At 46.2% G+C, this 18,717-nt stretch overlaps 1 protein-coding gene across 4 annotated transcripts; it reads right to left on the bottom strand.

The window, feature by feature from the left end:
• Nucleotides 1–413: 413 nt before the first annotated feature.
• Nucleotides 414–16,721, bottom strand: FAM132A (family with sequence similarity 132 member A). 4 transcript variants are annotated; one of them, XM_046903244.1, is made up of 10 exons: nucleotides 16,454–16,721; nucleotides 16,081–16,379; nucleotides 15,495–15,754; nucleotides 9,559–9,678; nucleotides 8,761–8,872; nucleotides 8,172–8,353; nucleotides 4,832–4,940; nucleotides 4,498–4,588; nucleotides 2,141–2,219; nucleotides 414–1,850 (listed from the first exon to the last, which is right to left on the bottom strand). In XM_046903244.1, the coding sequence occupies exons 3-10, from the start codon at nucleotides 15,663–15,665 to the stop codon at nucleotides 1,752–1,754; spliced, it is 963 nt and encodes a 320-aa protein (XP_046759200.1). In that variant the 5' UTR covers nucleotides 15,666–15,754; nucleotides 16,081–16,379; nucleotides 16,454–16,721; the 3' UTR covers nucleotides 414–1,751. The 4 variants fall into 4 exon arrangements, with proteins under 4 accessions (XP_046759200.1, XP_040507247.1, XP_004947479.2 ...); XM_040651313.2 differs by having other exon boundaries at nucleotides 16,012–16,721; XM_004947422.5 differs by lacking the exon at nucleotides 16,081–16,379.
• Nucleotides 16,722–18,717: the final 1,996 nt, after the last annotated feature.

The raw sequence follows: 18,717 nt of genomic DNA, 5'->3' as shown, positions 1-18,717 counted from the left end.
GAGGATCCCCAAGTCCAACCATTAACCCATCCCCACCACGCCCACTGGGCACCTCCCTCCATGCCTGGTAGCATCCAGAGCTAAAATATTCTCAACAAGGCGATGCTTTCCAACTGTTAAGGTTGGAAAAGACCTCCAAGATCACCAAGTCCAACCATCAACTCATCAACCAGAGGCAGAACGGGTAGAAATAAAGACACAACAATTCATCTCCTATCGAGATCATAAGAATAAAACAAAACAAACAGGAAAAAAAAAAAGTCACAAATCCCAAAGCAAAATCTGACAAACATTTTTTTTTTAGTTCTACAACAAAATAAATACTTTAACTCTGATTTACCAACAGTGAGACTTTGTTCAAAAAACCCACACGTAACGACATACACTGAATGTAACAACACTTGGAGATTCTGTTGCTGCAAGTCGTGCACAAAATAGCCCAATTTATTACAAATATTCACGCAGTAGAAAGTACAGTATAGTAATACATACTGGGATACAGGCCATGTGCCCTGACTACACCTACTCCACCAAAACCCAATGTAAACAGCCAGTCCTTGTTGATAGGGTTTAATGATCTTCATGTGAGTTACACACTTTGTGAAGCCCCAACAAACACTACTGTGGTGAACTGCTGTCTCACTTTTTCACACCTGCTGTCCCCAGCAGTCTTGGTTCTCGTTTTATGAAGGTGTTGTAATGGATCATGAAAAAATTGAAATGTCAAGCAACGGAGATCCTCCATTCACTGCAGATGTTCAAGAAAAGTATCTGGACTCCAACTGGGGCCCCGCTGCCATCTTTCTATGAAACTGCTGAACAGCCATTTCCTTAGTTAAGTTGCATCATTAAAAGGCCAAGTGTCTCTTGAAGGGAAAAACCCAGTGAAATGACAACACCCACAACTGGCAAAACGCATCAGACAGATCTACAAACGGATATATGACACCTGAGAGGATGCCGTGTATGTGATGCAGTCCAGAGCCAAGTATATGTCTTACTAAAACATAAGAACATAACTGAGGGAGTTCATGCTAGAACTGGTGCCATTGGCCTTACGTTTTCATAAAAATAAAACTGTGCAGGCAGCGAGGTATTTGGCTTCATCAGTAAGATCAGAGAAACATACTTAGATTTAGGGAACCACCGTTAAACAGTTCAACCCTTGGATTCCTGTCTTTGAAAACAGGCACTGCTTGAGAATTCAACATGCTACTTGTCAAACGTATCTCAGTCTGAACATGAGAGAGGGCCCTACACCATTCACAATTGTGTGAAAAACAGTTTTGCTGACAAATTCTTGTCTCCTTCCTCCACAACACATGGAACACAGTCACTGTTTTACTTCCCCTCTCAATCCTTCATTTACAAACTTAAACAGCCCGCAATCAGCCCCAAAGACATGCTGATTACAAGTGTAATCGTGTGAAGTAACATTACAACAAATGCCAAATCTCAGTGTACTGTTCGGTGAAGCACATATTAAATATTACAGAGTTTGTTTCTGAGTTAGAAAAGTGTATTTTTTTTTTTTTTTTTTAAGGTGAATGAACTGGTGTGGACCTTGAGAAGCAGCAGCCTCTGAAAGCAAGCTGAAGTATCTGCAAGAGGAAAGGCTCTTTGCTTGTTTAAAAAGATGCCAACAGTTACATGAAGCGGTCTTCAAGAGTCAAAGTAAAGGTTTCTTCAGTCAAATATATGTTGTAAGGCTGTAACTCATGTTCTTCCCTGCTGCAGTGCTGCAGACGATGCTACGCGCCCATTAACATGCCCATGAAATCGGATCCATTCTGAATGGTGATGGGAGCTCCAGCACTGTTGTCCACAAAGATGGAGGTGTACTGGCCAGCCTGCAGAGCGAGCAACGGGGAAAGGAAAGGTCATAGAATCATAAAGGTTGGAAAAGACCACTAAGATCATCCAGTCCAACCCCAGCCCACCCCCACCATGCCCACTGATCATGTCCCTCAATGCCATGAACAGCTACCACTTCTCCGCCACCAATTCTCTATAGCCACCCTGGGGATGTCATTTAACTTCACTTAACCTCATTGAGAAGGTTAATAACCTTCCCACCTCCTGGTGAGAATTAAATAATTCCAGACTGACCGCAAATGATTCCCAGCCTGCAGAGCCCTACCTGCAGCTGCAGCAAGCCATGCACGTAGACAGTGAAGATCTTGCTGTTACTTTCCAAACCAGCAATAACCTCCAAAGACCTAAACAGTAGCGAAAGAAAATAAACCCTTGAGGCAGTCACAACAACAGATCATCACAAATAATTTATACTCTTGATATTCTGCAAAGAGCTAGCTGTATGCATTCTGCCAATAACAGGTCATTTTCAAGGTTTAAAAGGCCAATTTCACCATAAAAAGACATGCAGACAGTCTACACAAGAAAGAACATACTCCGCAGCAGAAAGCTGTTTTGAGAGGACATCTGGATCAGGAATCACAGAAACTTAAAAACATAAAAAAGGTCTTCAGATTAAGCTTGAGGTAGAACTCCAGATCACCCCTCGGTCCCTTCTGTAATATCAGTCCCTTTCTAATGCCATAATGCCCAAATTGCCATCACGTTCCTCGCAGCAGTGAGATGTAGGTTAGCTGCTCCTCATGTCATCCTCTGTTAATGAAGAACCACTCCTTGTGCAGGACTCAGGGTGGAAGGACGTGCCTGAGACAGTAATCCACCCATGTGAGCTGAGTTCCAAAGCAATGGGAAAGCACAGAGCTCCATGACTGGCTGGCTTTTCTGAAATCTACCTAGCCACTGCGAGCAGATCCAGTTGTTTTTCCAAACCAACCAACCCCTTCCCTCCCTTTTTTTCCATGAAGGGGTGGAGACGAAACCTAGCAAGTGCAAACGTGCTGCTTCCATCCCCCTTGCAAGGAAATAATGTGCACAAAAGGTAGGGGCAATTTGGCCCAGAGAGAGCAAGCCACTTGGCACCACCTTGATTGAAGAGCTCAGTCTGTGTGTCATATCCTGCCAAAGCCTCACTTGGGTGGGAACTTCCCACCATTAATCTCTTCTACTCCAACTGTCTCTTTGCTTCTCGGTTTCCATTTCTCTCAGCCGAAAGCCCTCAAGGCTCTTTCAGCTCCCTAAAATGAATGACTGCATACGTAGACATCCCCAGGAAATTCCACAAGCACGGGTAGCAGCTCGGATCATGCCAGCAGAATGTCTGTCCAGACAGGTTCCCATCCCTCCACCCATCTTCCTTCCATCCCACCGACCAGTCACACTCTCACCCACTGTAGGAGAGAAATGTCTTTCACAGAGCCAGTGCTCATCTCACTTTATAGAATCACAGAATGGCAAAGGTTAGAAAAGATCTCTAAGATCCCCAAGCCCAACCCCAACCCACCCCACCGTGCCCACTGCCCACGTTCCTCAGTGCCACATCTCCACAATGAACACCTATGGGGATGGAGACTCCCCCACCTCCCTGAGCAGCTGTGCCAATGCACCACTGCTCTTTCTGATCCATACAGGATCTTCCCATTAATTAATTCTTGTGCCTGCATTTACCAGAACAAGGAAGCTCTCCCAGAATCACTGAGTGCCAACAGGCATCCCACATTGCAAGCTCAGGCCAAGGTCCATTCTTGACACAATCTGAAGGGCGTCTCATGAGTGCAAGACTGCAACCAGTCTGTCACTGCTGCAACCATAAATGACTGTTACAGAACAGTCTACAAGGCTGAAGAGTTGCCAGTTGCTTTAGTCAACAAGCTCCATTACTTCCCACCAGGTCAATGGGCACACAGCTAATTACCCCAGTTACTAATGAGTACTCCAACACCAACCAAGTCTTTTTCACAGGCTGATGAAACCTAACAGAGCTGGTATTTATTTTCTGAGGCTTCATGTCAAATGAATCCTCCAATAAAGGCTCTAAAACTGATAGGGCTGTGGAGGGTCAGACCCATTTACTGCACTCTGAGTCACGGAGGAAAGGTGAGGCTGAAGCAGCCAGCCCAGCAGCAAATTTATAGCTTTGTTGGCTTCAAGCTGTACCATAAGTCATTTTATGGATATATTTTGGTGGTGCTGTTACAAGGGTTGCACTTGAAGAGCTGCAGGCAGGGTAGAGCAGATCTGCACAACCCTATAAAGGCCATTTTCCCCAAATCCAGGCACAACCAGAGGCAGTGGCCACTCTACCCAAGCAGCACTGCCCTCTGCTGGGTGCATTTCAACCCAGCCAACGGGTTCCCAGCCTCCCTTCTCCAAGCACCACGTGCCAAACTCATCCTGAGCAAGCTGACCTTCCAATACAGGGCATTTACGTGCTACAGCTGAAAGGATGATATGTTCTGTCAACACACACAGTATTTATTCATCTATTTAGAGTACTTGACACCATCCACTGAAACATTACAAATCAGGAGGAAAAAAACAAGTACAAAGCCTAAGGGCCAGATGGAATCCATCTATTCAGAGAAGTCCTATGCGTATTTATGGTTTAAAATTGCAGTAACTCACGTGTATCGGTGGCAGAGAGATTCAATGCAGATCAACACTCGGACGTTATCTCTGGCACGGAGCTGGACTTTGCTCTTCAACTCACTATGATCTGTGTAAAGCAGTGAAATCAACATCAACATCCACAACACAGCAACAATCACTCGCTGGCGTTTGGTTCAAAAGACACAGTCATATTGTGGCTCCTTAGGAAATCCCAAACAGTTTAGGGTATGGTACCAAACAGAGCTCGCTGCAAAGGGCTGCCATCATACATTCACATCAGGCAGGACCCACCAGAGACCCAGAGAACAGCAGGCCTCCTTCCAGCACCTCTCGAGTGGACAGCACTCACCGATGTGGACGTTGGCTGAGAACTGGTAGATGCCGGATACGGGTGCTGTGAAACGTCCCGTTGCCAGGTTTAACCCCGTCCCCCGCAGAAAAGCTCCTTTGGCCAAAGGCTGCAAAACAAGCAGAGCAGATCTTGAACAAGTCCCCATCGGCCTCAGCAATTACGTCTACCCATGAAAAAGAAGCACTTTACACGCATGAGAACAGGGCTGAAAGATTTGCAAGGCTGCTGCCATTTTCCCCCAGATTTTACCTTCCAGATGAGCTGACTCTCAGCATTTGATGCCCATCAAAGGCAAAACGATCAGTATGAGATCTGAAGGCACCCTTTTTGCTCACTGCCCTACTCTTCTAACTTAACGCGGCAGAGTGGTTGGAATTAGATCTTTGAGGCTCCTTCCTGCCCAAGCCATTCTATGACTCTAGGGACTTTGCCCAAGACTTAGGCCTTTAACAGCAGTTTGGTTTGCATACCTCAGATCATGCTCACTGCATCTGCATGCTCTGCTGGCCCTGCTGTCTCCGCTGAACCACAACACCCTCCATTATATGAGTCATGAGATCCCTACTTGTACTCCCCAAAAGCTCTTAGATGGGGCCAAGCAGCCCCCCCACGCCTAAAAATCTGGAATCTCATACGCAGTTTTTGTGATGCAAGTGCAGAGGAAACAATCATATGGGTCTCCAGAGGTTTTCAACCCATTTCATGTAGAAGTCAGACAGCTCTGGTGCTATTAAGAAGAACTGTTTGGATTCTTACAGATTCCACATTTAGTTTCCAGCCTCAGATTCTACAGAATAGGCAAAAGCCTAGGGAAACAGCATGCAGATTCTCCTCTTGCAAGGGAGCAGTCTTAAGTCAAACTCACAGCAGATTATCCGACTTAGACTAAAATAAACTCCACAAGAAATGTTTATTGTTAGTTTTGGCCTGTCCAGTATGAGTTCAGTTAGAGCTGGGGAGAAGCAGGAGGGGCTTCCATGGGCCAAGAAAGCACATTAGCCAGACTCTGCTTCCACCACAAGGGCATTCTGTGCAGTGTAAATGCAATCCCATGAATGCTGTCTGGAGGGATTTGCCCTGCACTGGCCCTAAGGAACAGAAGAACACAAAAGAGGAACTCATTTTCTCTCTTTATATACATAGACAATCTAACAGCTAACCTAACAGCAAAGACTATATGATGAAATTGCTGCCATTCTTATGCTATCACTATACTGTCATTTTTGGTAATGCTATGTTTGATTTACATCAAGATCCAAGTCCCCTGCGTGCAAAACTGCATTGTTAATTCATTCCTTTCCTGTTACAGCTATTAGAGGAATCAGCAACTGAATTCCAAAACCACTGGATGGGCATGGAAGGCAATTGTAGGCACCAGTAAATTATCACTGATAAAACATTCCTGTTTCTTCACGCCTTCCGTGGCTTTGTTATTCTTTTGCTCATAGAAATAGACAGTGCAAAGGGTTGGTTCTGAGAAGGGAGAGGTTTCTCTGGGCAAAAATATTCCATTAAACTCCATACCAATTACCTACTGTATATGCTGAGAAACTACTTGTGCACCAGTTATTTCAATAAGCAAACCCCAAAGCAAACGAAGAAGTTAGCATCCAGTCATGCTCTACAAACCAAGATCAGCTTCTCTTCCTCAGTCCATCTCTTATCCCCATGTCTCTCTCATATACTCCATGTCTTATTTCCTAGTTGAAGATAGGAACCATGCACAGGGAACTGAGATGTGAGCTTAGCTTATCAGTGATAAAGGCTGTGGAAAGTAATGCATTGACTTTTGTCATTATGGTTAACCGAGCTGGTACAGCAACCACAGGTAGGTAGAGATGTGCAAGAAGGCTATATCACTTTTAATTCCAAATATGAAGAAAATCATGAGACTGAGAGGAAAAGAGGAAGGCAACACTCTGAGAGTTAGGATGAGAAAAATACCACGCTATCTGAATACCCAAGGTCGGAGCAACGCAACACCCTTATGACAAAGAATAGGAGTGCAAAGAGCAGGACTGCTGGTCCCTCTCTCAGTGTTCTTTTCCACTTAACTCAGAATGCCTTGGGTAAGTTCCAAAGAGTTAGATTCAGCCTCTATCATCTCACTGGGAAGTATCACACCGTTGGCTTCTTCGCACTATTAAACCGACAGGGTGGAGGGAGGGGAATTCTCTCCTCTTGGACTGTCGAAAGACAATGTTTTCATCTTTGTGGGAGCAACCACTGTCTCCCTCCCTGTTGAATTCCCCTATATCAGAACACAAGCTAAAACCAGATACTTCTTGTCCCAGAGCTGAAATGAAAGGCTGGCATCCAGGGCCCTGCCAGCCCTCCCACAAGCTTCAGGGCCAGAAGCAATTAGAAAGGAGCTAGGCATACGATAACAAAGCATGGGAAGTGTCAGCCTACGCACTGATTGCTGAGATGTCTTTATTCACATTTTCCCTCCTAATTAATGAGGCAGCAGATCTCTCTAGCCCTGCCCACACTTCAAGTACAATCTTGCCTCTGTGCCAGCACCCACAGTGCTGTCAAACCAGGCTTCCGTAAGAGTATTTGGCAAAGATCCAGGAAAGCACCCAGAGCAAAACCTCTGCCTCCAGTCCTGCTGCTGTGAGAAGTCCCAGCAGCAAAACCCCTCCATAGAAAAGGATCTGCTGGACAGGATTCTTCAGAGATGAGGCAGCGCAGTGGGCAAGAAAGCTTACTTACTACAAAGACAGGCTTTAGCTATTACTTTGACATTTGTTAGTCTTCTGTAAAACAATACGTAAAGAATTTTAGCACTGAGACTGAATCATATGACAAAAGAATGCCTCTTACTCTGGGCTCACATATCTATCACCAATGACTGCTCTGTGCTTCTGACTCTTCTCTACTTCTGAAGGTTACTCTGGAATAGAATAAGGTTTGCAGTGAAAAAAAAAGAACAGATCCCTCAGATTAATGCCAAATGTGGACAAGTCTTTATCATTAACCAAAATAGAAGCTGACTGTTGTTTAGAGCTGCAGGGCAGCCATCTCTTGCACGGACTGCTAGAACCTCAGTGAGAACTATCTTAGATACAACTAAGCTACAAGAGGTAAAGAAAGCCTTGTGTTTGTTTGGAAGGAGAAGACTTAAAGCTAATTGTCCATCCTACTGCAGCTGAGCTTTAGGGCTGTAATCACCATATGAGATCCAATCAGTTACAAACAAGGCACTGCTATGTTCATAGCATCCAGTCTTGCCTTTCAGGAAACACCCGGCAGCCCTGCAGACCAGGGGAACTACAGCTCATCTACACACAATGGCTGTTGTGTTGCACAGGTTCAGTCTGTAATCTCTTCTCACCGACTGGAAGTTCTGAAGTTCTACCAGGGTCTTTTTATCCACGACAACTTGTCCTTTTAGCTTGCAGTGGAACGCCTCCTCTACACGTCTATAGGGTGAAACTTCCTCCAAGGAGAGCAGGAGTGGAGGCAGCTGGCTGGGATGTGCTGAAATTGCCAAGGATGCCCGACGCTCAATGGCTTCTGAGGAGAAAGAAAGGACAGGGGAAAAAAAAAGGCTTCGTTTAAGAGCTTGGTCTATGAAGCCATCAGCTGTGTGGTTAGACTTGTCTACACTCAACTCTTTAACACAAACTGAACCATAGAATCATCCAGGTTGGAAAAGACCTCTAAGATCCCCAAGTCCAACCCTAACCCATCCCTATTGCTCCCACTGACCATGTCCCACAGTACCACATCTCCACGGTTCTGGAACACCTGCAGGGATGGAGACTTCACCACTTCCCTGGGCAAACTGAGCAGCGCTGAGGAAATATTTTCCCAAACTTCTGACTGTCAGCTAGAGCTAAACATTGGCAAAACCAGTTCTTTATTTGCCGCGGTGCTTACCAAAAGAAACAAATCACAAAAGCTCAAAACAAAGTCTTTACCTTTTAATATCTCCTTAAACTCCTGCAGCAGGACTTCCCGGGTGACTTCAGCACCAGGTGCTCCTGGGGGACCCTGGGGACCAGGAGGCCCTGGAGGCCCAACAAGACCACGCTAAGGAAGAAACCAAAGGAAAACACAAGAATTAGAACCAGGTCATTGCACATGGGTAGACCAAAAGTTCTCCCAGCCATGAGCCAGGAAAGCTACACAGAGCTTGAAGCTGGTAGTAGGAACATGAATCAGTGTTGTCAGTGCTGTTTCCATGTGTATCATTCCCTTGGAGTTTCATCAGCGCATGGAAGCACTCCTGCTATTAGCCCATTGAAAGGTAAAAGGAAGGCATTAAAAACATATTCAATATTTGACTAAGCAGCAGATGAAAAGTACACACAGATGAGCAGTAACTCATTGAATTGCAATAAATTATCTTTCTAGGCCTTGGTTAGTATATCTTTTAAGACATTTGCACTTCATCTAGTGGAAGAAAAATGTTAATTTTATTTCTACTGAGCAGAAAAAAAAGAGAAAGGCTCAGCCCAAGAAACAGCTGGTTCAAACCAAAGTGAGCGCTGACAGCAGAGTTCACATACACTCATCTTACAAAGCATATAGCACTTACTGTCTCAAGCTTCTCCAGAATACCTTGGGAAACTTAAACGGGGGGGGGGGGGGGAAGGAAACACAGCACTCTGAGGTGGGAGAGCAAAAGTTGGAGCACACAGAACACCTTGAGTAACAGCAGTGGAAAGGGAAGACATGGTGCACATTTGTTAGCCGATGGCAGTGCAGGGACCTACTAATTTCTTGTCTTTGCCTTTGCATTTCCTTTTAGAGGTGTTGCCATCATCTGGGCGGTGGACAAAGGAGATCCAGGTCCGCCGTGGGTCTGTGATTCGAGGGTCTGGAGATTCGAGGATCTGAAGAGAAACGAGAGCAAACACCGATGAAACTGGGTCTATTTGGCCAATTCAGGAACTCCGAGAATGGAAAGTATCCAGACCAGACAGATATCTGCCACCTAAGCCAAATCCCCAGTCCAAACATACTGCATTAGAGAGGACACAACGTTCAGGGTCTGCTGCAATATTCCATTTTATCCCACTTCTGTAGCAAACAATTCAATGTGGATTCTCCATTACCGCATCACTCTTTGTCATCGTTTACAGAAGCCTCACAAACAACTTTGCAAAATTTTGGATAGAAACACCAAGGGAAGCTCACTTAGAGGAGAAAAGACCACGATCTGTATGATCTGCCTTGGAAAATCCACGCAGAATAAGAAGAGTCAGACTTCAATTTGGGCAGCCTGCTGGAGCTCCAGTGGGAGGATATACAGAATGTTGGTGCTTCAAAGCTGAGCCTGGAGAGCTCCCTCCCGGCTCTAGGCCAAGGCAAGGAGATTCCCAACCATTTTGCCATATTGATCACGTATTCCCCACTGTAATTAATCAGAGTTATGGTTAAACAGTCTCCCTCGCATGCTTAAATTTAGCGTGCATTTCAAACAAGCAGAACGAGCTACTGATGCCCATCTAGTTCGTTCTTTTTGTACCCAAATTAGTCTCCAACAGACTTTCTATGTTTGAAACAACATTTATAGCCAGCTGGTGATTGCACATTTTGTTAAGGGGTACCAGTGAGTTCTTCCAGCTGAATTATTTATCCTTTGCCATTTCTACTTGCAGCACACATGGCTGTTTCAATTACTTTCCACATTTCCATTGGAAATTAATAATTAATGCTCTTTTTTTTTTTTCTTCCCAGTGCATGGGACTGCTTGGATGCATGGTGACACTGCAGTGCAGCTCACACAAGAGAAGGAAGCAGCTCATTAACAGCACTGCCCGTCTCAGGCAGGATGCAGTGTGTATTCCCACAGAGCCCTAACAGAAGCCAGCAATGGAACAGCTGCCTTGCAAAGAGAAGGAAAATCAAATCAGTTCACTCATCCTAAAGGGCTGGCTCACGTGGCAGGAGCTCAGAAGCACAACCTTGAGAACACAGCAAACCAGAGTTTCAGGAACAGAGATGCAGCTCTGGCTGCAGATGTGTATGGGAATATCCAAATATCTCAGGTTTTCTCTAAGCTGCAACACAGGCACCAACCCCCTGCTTGCTGCAAATGGGGAAGCACACCAGCTAGAAGGCAGCAGCCCTGACCAGCCTCTGACCATTAGCTGCGAGGACAGACAGATGTCCTCAGCCTTGCTGGAGCTGCAGCTGTGAAGAAACAGCCCAAAGCAGACATCTTCTTTTGGAGTAAAAAAAAGAAAGGCAGAAAAAAATAAAGGAGAAAGGAAAACACCTGAAATTTGGGGGGGAAAAAAAGAAGAAGGGGAAAAAAGAAGAAGAGGGGAAGGAAGGGGGAAAAGCAGCACATTGCCAGTGGCCCCCTAAATTACAAACCCCTCTAGAAGACAGCCATGGCACTCCCCAGTTTCTCCTTCACAAGGATGACTGACAGTTAAAATCAATGTTCCATCCTTGTGGTATTATTATTTAATTACTACGGCATGCATGAGCAATCCCAGCAATAAGCATGCAAGCCTCTATTTTTCTTGGCAGCAGCCGCCTGCAGCAGCCAGAGACCTCGCAGCCAACTCAGGTATCAGTCAGGGCTGGGAACAGCCCTGGAATCCCAGCAGAGGGGACCTGTCCCTCCTGGGCTGCTGTTTGCAGAGCAAAGCTTGCAGGAGTCTGGAGGAATTCTCATGGTAAGTGCAGCGGAATCAGCTTAGCCTTTATCGCTTCAAGCAGTGCCTCTAAAAACAACTGAAGCGCTGCCAGCAATTTTTAATCAACTTTCAATCAGCTCTTTTAACATAGCTTTGGAATCCGAATACAACAGCAATGATCACTTTGGAATAATCGTGTGACCCCAACAGGAGCTCAGCAGCCTCGCTCGTAACAGAAGAGCAGCTGAGCTATCACTGGGGCTGCGGTGCACAGGCAGAACCCGTGGTTCTTTCTGGCTCTGACTCCCAGGACAGCGCGCACTGCCAGGGGGGGTTCAGCCAGCATGGAAGGAACGAGGAGCAGAACCTACAGTCAAGGAGTGGAGATCCTGAGAAATATCTGAACTGTATCTGAACTGTCCTAAAATTCAGGGATGGGGGGATCCGGTCTGCATCGCTGCTAAAGACCAAAGGGAAATGGGCTGAAGTGGTTTTCAGGATGAATAGAAGGAAACACTATGAGTAAGACATACATCCATACATACGTCCATACATCCAAAGGCATCTCCAAGAGTTCTCAGGCACACCTCAGCATTTCTCAGGGTAGAAAAGGATGGAAAAGAAGTAAGAGAAGGTTGTAGCTCTGTGAGGACAGCACCCTTTCCATTGCAGTGAGCCAGAGGTGGTCTCCAAGGAGATACACCCAATTGTTCTGTCCTACAGTCTCCACACCTGAAGTTACTACCCTGGAAGTTTTGCTCGAAGAGCTGTCAATGTATTTGCCCATCTGGGATGGGATTCCAGTTAGTGATTCTTTGCTAATTAAGCAGCTGCCAGAAGTACAATGACCCGACTTGGCATTTCAATTACGTTAATCCACAAACGTATATGTTGTTATGTCCAATCGACACCAACAAGAGCATGGTCAGCTTCACTACGGAATGGTCAGCCAATGATTTCCTCCAGTACTCTGTTTTATTTGGACCTGGCTAAGAAGTGACAAATCCCATTTTTAAGCACGAAAAACCCTGTGTTGGCCACTGCTAAGTCATGGTTGTGCACACCCCTGGTTTTTAATGAGATGTAAAACCAAGGTCCTGACCACTTGTGGTCTCTCAAGAACTTTCCTGAGAGCAGAAGTGTCGGTACCTCAGCCAAATCCCAATTGGGATTGGGCTATCTACATTCCCACTGTGTTCTGTGATAAAAAAAAAATCATCTTTATTTCTCTCAATGGCCATCTCACAAAGCTCCTCCTCTTCCCTTAAACACATCACTCCACGATGAATGCAATAAATCCAATGGAGCAGCTCTTGGGAGCACGACTGCTGGAATTGCTACAGGTGGTAGAGAACCCTTCCCTTCTACTTTGGAGGGCCTCAGTGGTGCTTTCAGAGGAAATTATATTTCAAGGACTCCTTGTCCACACAGCGGGTAACTAAACTGAAAAATATTACATCATCAGAAACCCCGTTGAAGGTACAATCCCACTGACTTCAGATCATCCCTGTAAGTTCATGAGGATGGCTGCTTTGCACGTCCCCAAGGATGGAGACTCAACAGCCTTTCTGTTCACCCTTTTCCAGTGTTACTCTCATGGTAAAGGAGAATTTCTTTTCTTATGTTTAAGTGAAATGTGGGTATTTCAGTCTGTACCCAATGCCTCCCCTCCTTCCACTCCCTTATCCACTCTACTTAGGCACTGACGCACTCAGCTCTGTTCACAGTCAACACATTACCTGGATGCTCCAGCAAGCAATGCCTACAACAGCACTATGAATATTAACAAGCCCCAAGTGGGTTTGGGCATGCAACAGAGTGCTTTGACCTTGTGAAGGACCGCTCCCAAACCACACGAGATGGGTATCAAGCAACTCCCAGTTGGTGCCAGCCTGATATCCCCCACTGGGCCAATATCCCCCAGTGGGTGAGATCCATACCTGGGAAAGGGAAGATGAGCCTGGCAAGTGGTAGCTGTGCTCAGCCACTCCCAGCCAAACCAAGATGACACAGCAGACGAAAACCTCTTAATCCACCCATCACATTGTGCTCTTAGTCCACCTGTGCCAGAGAGAAAACTCTCACGTGCTCTGCAAGCACATCACACTGACAGCTGTGCAAAGATGAAAACGGGATATATAAATATAGTTTAAACATTCTTACTATTTCCCTTTGAATTATTGGTTTATCAGAGGAGAACTGAGATTCCTGCCTGCCTCCTTCAGCACAGGTCTCACCGCATGGCTCATGCACTGATGGTGTTCAAGGGATCTTTCTCAGCTCTGTGTTTGAAAAGAATTCCCAAGACAAACCTGTTCCCAAACTGCTTAATTAGAAGGAAAACAAATCTACCTTTTTAACAGCACGAATGAAAATCACCACTCCTCTAATATTTCATTCCTGCTCCTGCTCTGACAAACCAACCAGCTGTCCATGGAGCCTTCCAAGGTAAACAAAGCCTTAATTTTTACAGTACATGGCCCAAAAAAAAAAAAAAAGAATTTCATCTTTCCTGTTATATAGTGCAAGGAAATAGGACGGTGCTGTTGTTTCTGTGCATCCCTTCCCCAAGCAGAACTGCACACAGCAGTGCTGCCAGGGCTCAGGGACACCGTTACCCACAACGTTCAGAAGCAATGCTTGAGCCTTGGAGAGATTCCAAGCAGAAAACCATATTGCAGTATTGGGGAGTGTGTATCAAGCAGAGTTCACAAGCATTCACAGCAGAGGTTTGGGTTAGTCCCATCCTTACGAAACAGAACCTGCCCGCGCTGAGCTCTGCAGCTCTCACAGTGCCAAACCTTTGCCATGGATATTTTAAAGCACAGCATTTCAACACAGAAACTACAGCTTCCAACTGATGTCTGTGTTAATGAGCACCCCTGAGTGGGTGCTGTGTTTCTTCCAGCAGGAACGTATGTGTGACTCTATCAGCATAAACCAGGACCGGTTCCTGCTTCTGCCTTCAGAATATATTCTGCTTCTGGTCCAGTGTATTACACCACAAGCAAAATTAATCCCAAAACAGACTGGAATGCGTTTGTATCAGATAGATATCTGCCTCCTGTGCGGAAGGAGAATGAAGCAGTTGCAGAGAAAGTGGAAGAAAGCAGTTGAATGGAAGCACCTCCAGAACTCAGCACTTAAACAAACCGTCCTGACAAAACCCTGAAACAGACAACAAAAACGAGCACTGCCTGCAGTCCCCTAATGATCACTTCAAGTGCAGCAGCCAGCTTTTCTTATACAGAGGACTGTTCCCAGACTTGCCCAACCTTAACCAATTACTCTCACAATAGCACTGAATGGGACGTTTAGAATGTCAGCCCAATTGTTCCAACCTGCCCCCTCTGCCATGCCCCAATTTTTGACAGGTTGTTCCTCAATTGCTATAGTGACTGCCATCCCTAATGCTTGTGATCAAAGTCGTGTTCTAGAGGTCACCAGGGACATTTCTGTATGAGCAGAGAGTGGTCAGGGGCAGTGTGACAGGGGACGCTCCCTCCGCTCTCAATGTTGCAGCCTCCCATCCCATCCCACTCCTAACCCTAGGACCTGAACTCCCCTCCGACTCCCGTGGATTCTATGCAGACTTTCATCTTGAAAGATTCTGATGTCTCCAACTGACTCAGTGGAAATGGCATCCTGCAGCCTGGGCTGAACCCCCCAGCACCAAACTGCAGGGTCCTGCCCATCAGAAGTCACTGCAGCCAGCAGACCATCAGCTGCAGCCCCACACGAAGCACACACAGCCTTACACTTGTCAGTGGGGCACAAATCCTGAATCTCTTCCTGCCAGACCCACAATCACCCCCAATGCACACCAACGTGTTTCCCACCTGTAATTTTCAACCACGACCCTCCCCGGTGCAATGGCAGTGCTGAGAAAGCTCAGGCACGCTCAGGTGTTGGAATTGCTAGGAAACCAATCGTGCAAAGGGGAGGAAATTCTCATTAAAAAATCAAAGAGATTGGCAAGACTGCTCCAGTGGAAGAGGAACCAGCATCACACTGCTGCCAAAATGAGTTCAACCAAGGGCTGATAACGTACCACCTACCTTGGGATGCCCGTGCAGCTCCTCGCTGTTGGATAGGGTGGCATTGAAAGGCTCTGTGTACTGATTGGGTTCTTTCTTCATCTTTCTCTCTTTCTTTGCTGCCATGACCCTGAAGAGGCAGAACTGGTGGCAAAGCAAAGTGGCCACTAACACCCAGGTGCAGCCCTTCATTTTGCAAAGGGAGGGGCCAAGTCAGGAAGGGCACTCTCCAAGCACAAAAACCTTCACCACCAATAAGAGGAACAGACACAGACTTCTCTCTACAAAAATAATAGCAATAACAAAAAATACAAAGGTTAGAACTATTAAAGACAATCCTCTGGGCTATCCAGTGCCAAACGAGCAGCATGCATGGACGTGCTGGTTGCTGGAGAGAGCTCTGTTCAAGCAGGACACATTGAAACGGTATAGATAAACTTGTCTGAAAATCTGGCTTCACTCGAAGGCAGAGGTAAGTCCATTCAGGCTCCTGAAGCTTACATAAATACAAGGGGCCCTGGGAAGCCCTGCCACCCACCTTGCAGTGTCGCTCCCCCTCCTCGCCCCCCCCCCACACAATAAGTCTTCAGCCTCGATTAAAACGCACTTAGCTATGAAACCCAGAGAAGTCAGACTGCTCAGGGCAACAGTTGCTCAGGTCGGGGCTGCTGACACAAACTCATTAGGGGGGGCTGTTTGGTTGCTCCTCTTCTGAAGATTTCACTTTCTGTCATTTAAGGCGCTGTGTTCGTTGCAAAGCAGGCATGAAGAGGTCCCGTCCATCCTCCCTCGAAGGACACCTCAGTGACAAGTCCTCATCCTGTCCTGGCAGGGAACTGCCACCCAAGGTTGCTGCAGTCACCGCCCTTCTGCAGAGGCTGAGAGCATCCCTGCCAAGTGCTCAGCCTTCTAGGGACAAAGTCAGTTCATCACAGATCATACAGTTAAACCAGGGATAAATAAAGAAGCTGAGGGTGTACCTCGGTCCATGAGGAGCAGATAAAGTTTTCCTGAGCTTAGCTTCTCTCTTTAGCTGGGTTTGCCTTCGCTTTAACGAGATGATGAGCAGTGAGTCCTGATGGCAGCTGTCAGGATGCAGAAATGTGTGCCTGGTGTCACACCCGGCAGGATATCGAGTACCTCCAAGTGTTGATCACTGATGTTCCTCGCTGCTCCTTTCCCAGGCTGAAAACTGGCAGAGCCCTCCTCGGCTCTTGCTCTACCTCAGCAAATAAGCACTTCTTTCCTGAACGAGTTTCCATCAACTTGAAGAAAAGGAAAAAAAAAAAAAAAGGAGGAGGGATCACATTCTAATGAGCTGTCAAGCCTATTCTCTTCACATTCCTATTAGACTCACTGATAAGTGGAGCTGGCCTGTGTGCCAGGCAGATTTAAATCAGTGCCCGCTCCCTGCTCCCTCCCCTCAGCCCTGTTCTGTACCTCCCCTTCATTATCTCTGAGAAATCACCATTTTCCTGGGAAGCCTGTGGAGCTGTACACGAGTGTGTGGCAGTGCTCAAAAGCAGTGGCTTGGAATAGGCACTGAGCATCACAGCATCAGATGCTTTGCCCCGTGCTGGGTGAGCTGAGCTCCACACACCTTCCCCCCCAAGTCCCATGGGAGGATGGCTCCGTGGGGGCTTTCTGTTGTATTTACAGAACTGGGGGACGGGCTCTCTTCATTAAAATGAACAGAAAACCAAAAGGAGAAACACATCTACAAACGTTTCATAAGGGAGGTATCTGGCTAAGCTGCTAAGCTTCACTCGTTGCTCGCCACAGAGAACGAATAGCCTGATTCTCTCTGTAACACAAGGATGCACAAATTTATCTGATCTTGTACTTGTGTCATCCAAGAATGACAAAATGTGAGGTCAGGAAGCAGCAGGCTGGCTTTAAAACCTCCTTACCAGCCTCCTGTCATCCAGGTACAACAGTACAGCTCTTCACTGGCCTTTAAGAGCCACCCATCAGCTGTTCTGTCTCAGGGAAACTGAGGCATCAACAACCCAAGTGCAAAAACCAAGAGCTCTTCAGAGTAAAGAGGGGAAGGAAGCAAAGTTAGGCAAAGAGTGAGAGCCAGAACGGGTGCTGGAGAGAAGCTAAATAGTTAACAGCATCTCACCCCTCCCCCAAGCAGCTCACATTCCATCAAAACTACGTGGCAGACTTTATTTGTTAATAATATTTAACTTTCTTTGGCGCCTTCTCATACTTAAGCCTCTTTTTTTCAGGTTAGTTGTAGACAAGCCATGAATTTGTAAAAGTGCACTTGATGACACATTAATAGGACAATCTGTCATATTGCAGCTAAACAGCCTGACAGATCCACACACCGTGGCAAGAAATGACATTCAGAGCTGGAATGGGGTAATCGCTTTTTGGTCTGCTGGTGCTGTCTGCCTGCAACATCCCCCATTCTCACCTCAAGAGCTCAGTGCCAAGGTTGTATCCTCAGGTTTGGGGCAGGCACAGTTCCTCAGTCCACTACAGCAAACTGCCCTTGGGGATTTTTAGGGCTGCAACCTTAAGTTCATTGCATTATCTGCAGAACTGAGCACCTTGCTGTGCTTATATCCCAGCTGCAACAGTTCCAAAGCACCTGAGAGCGTGCAACGTCTGTTTGCAAAAAAATAGTAGGAAAAAGCTGCTTAAAAGTGCACCATTGCAACAATAATTGTTCAGAGTACACCATCAATTCTGTATGAGGAGGGATCTCAAGCAGGGAAAACACTGTAAGGAGCCATGCAGCAAGCCAAGTGCCACTTGTAAATGCTCTATGAACTGTGAGTAAAGCTGGAAACTGAAGTCAGGGAAGAAACTTGTGACTGCACCCCTCCACCTCCACCATCTGCCTTTTACTCACAGTAATCTCACATTCCCTAATTATGATAATATCCAAAAAGCTAGGATTTTCTGCATTGCCCAGTGTAGCTATAAGGAATAACATCTGAGCCTTGGTGCAGAGATGAGGAGTTTTGAAGCCAATACAGAAGGCACGTTACCCTTGCATGGACACCTACAACTGCTTCATAAGCAAATAAAAACCTGGAGTGCTCCTATGGTAGATCCCTCAGGTGTGAATCTGCAGCTTCCCAGCGCCTACCTGCTATAAACACAAGCTGAATGGGGCAATATACAACAGCTGTTAGAACAAACCTAAATACAACAGCAGACACAAGAGCAGCTTTGGAATGAAAGCACACCATCTCAGACTTGTCTCCTTCTGCAAAACACTCCAGCT

This window comes from Gallus gallus, chromosome 21, assembly GCF_016699485.2.
Source record: "Gallus gallus isolate bGalGal1 chromosome 21, bGalGal1.mat.broiler.GRCg7b, whole genome shotgun sequence".
In the NCBI taxonomy this organism is placed as follows: Eukaryota; Metazoa; Chordata; class Aves; order Galliformes; family Phasianidae; genus Gallus; species Gallus gallus.
The sequence above is the reverse complement of the archived record's forward strand: the minus strand, read 5'-3'. Positions and strand labels throughout refer to the sequence as shown.

Bases quoted from the DNA above. Each gene is read 5' to 3' on its own strand.
- FAM132A (XM_040651313.2), bottom strand. From the start codon at position 15,665: ATGAAGGGCTGCACCTGGGTGTTAGTGGCCACTTTGCTTTGCCACCAG. The intron at 4,941-8,171 runs GTGAGAAGAGAT...CTTGTTTTGCAG, and splicing joins AACTTCAGAACTTCCAGTCG to CCTTTGGCCAAAGGAGCTTT. The intron at 1,851-2,140 runs GTAGGGCTCTGC...CTCGCTCTGCAG, and splicing joins ATGGCTTGCTGCAGCTGCAG to GCTGGCCAGTACACCTCCAT.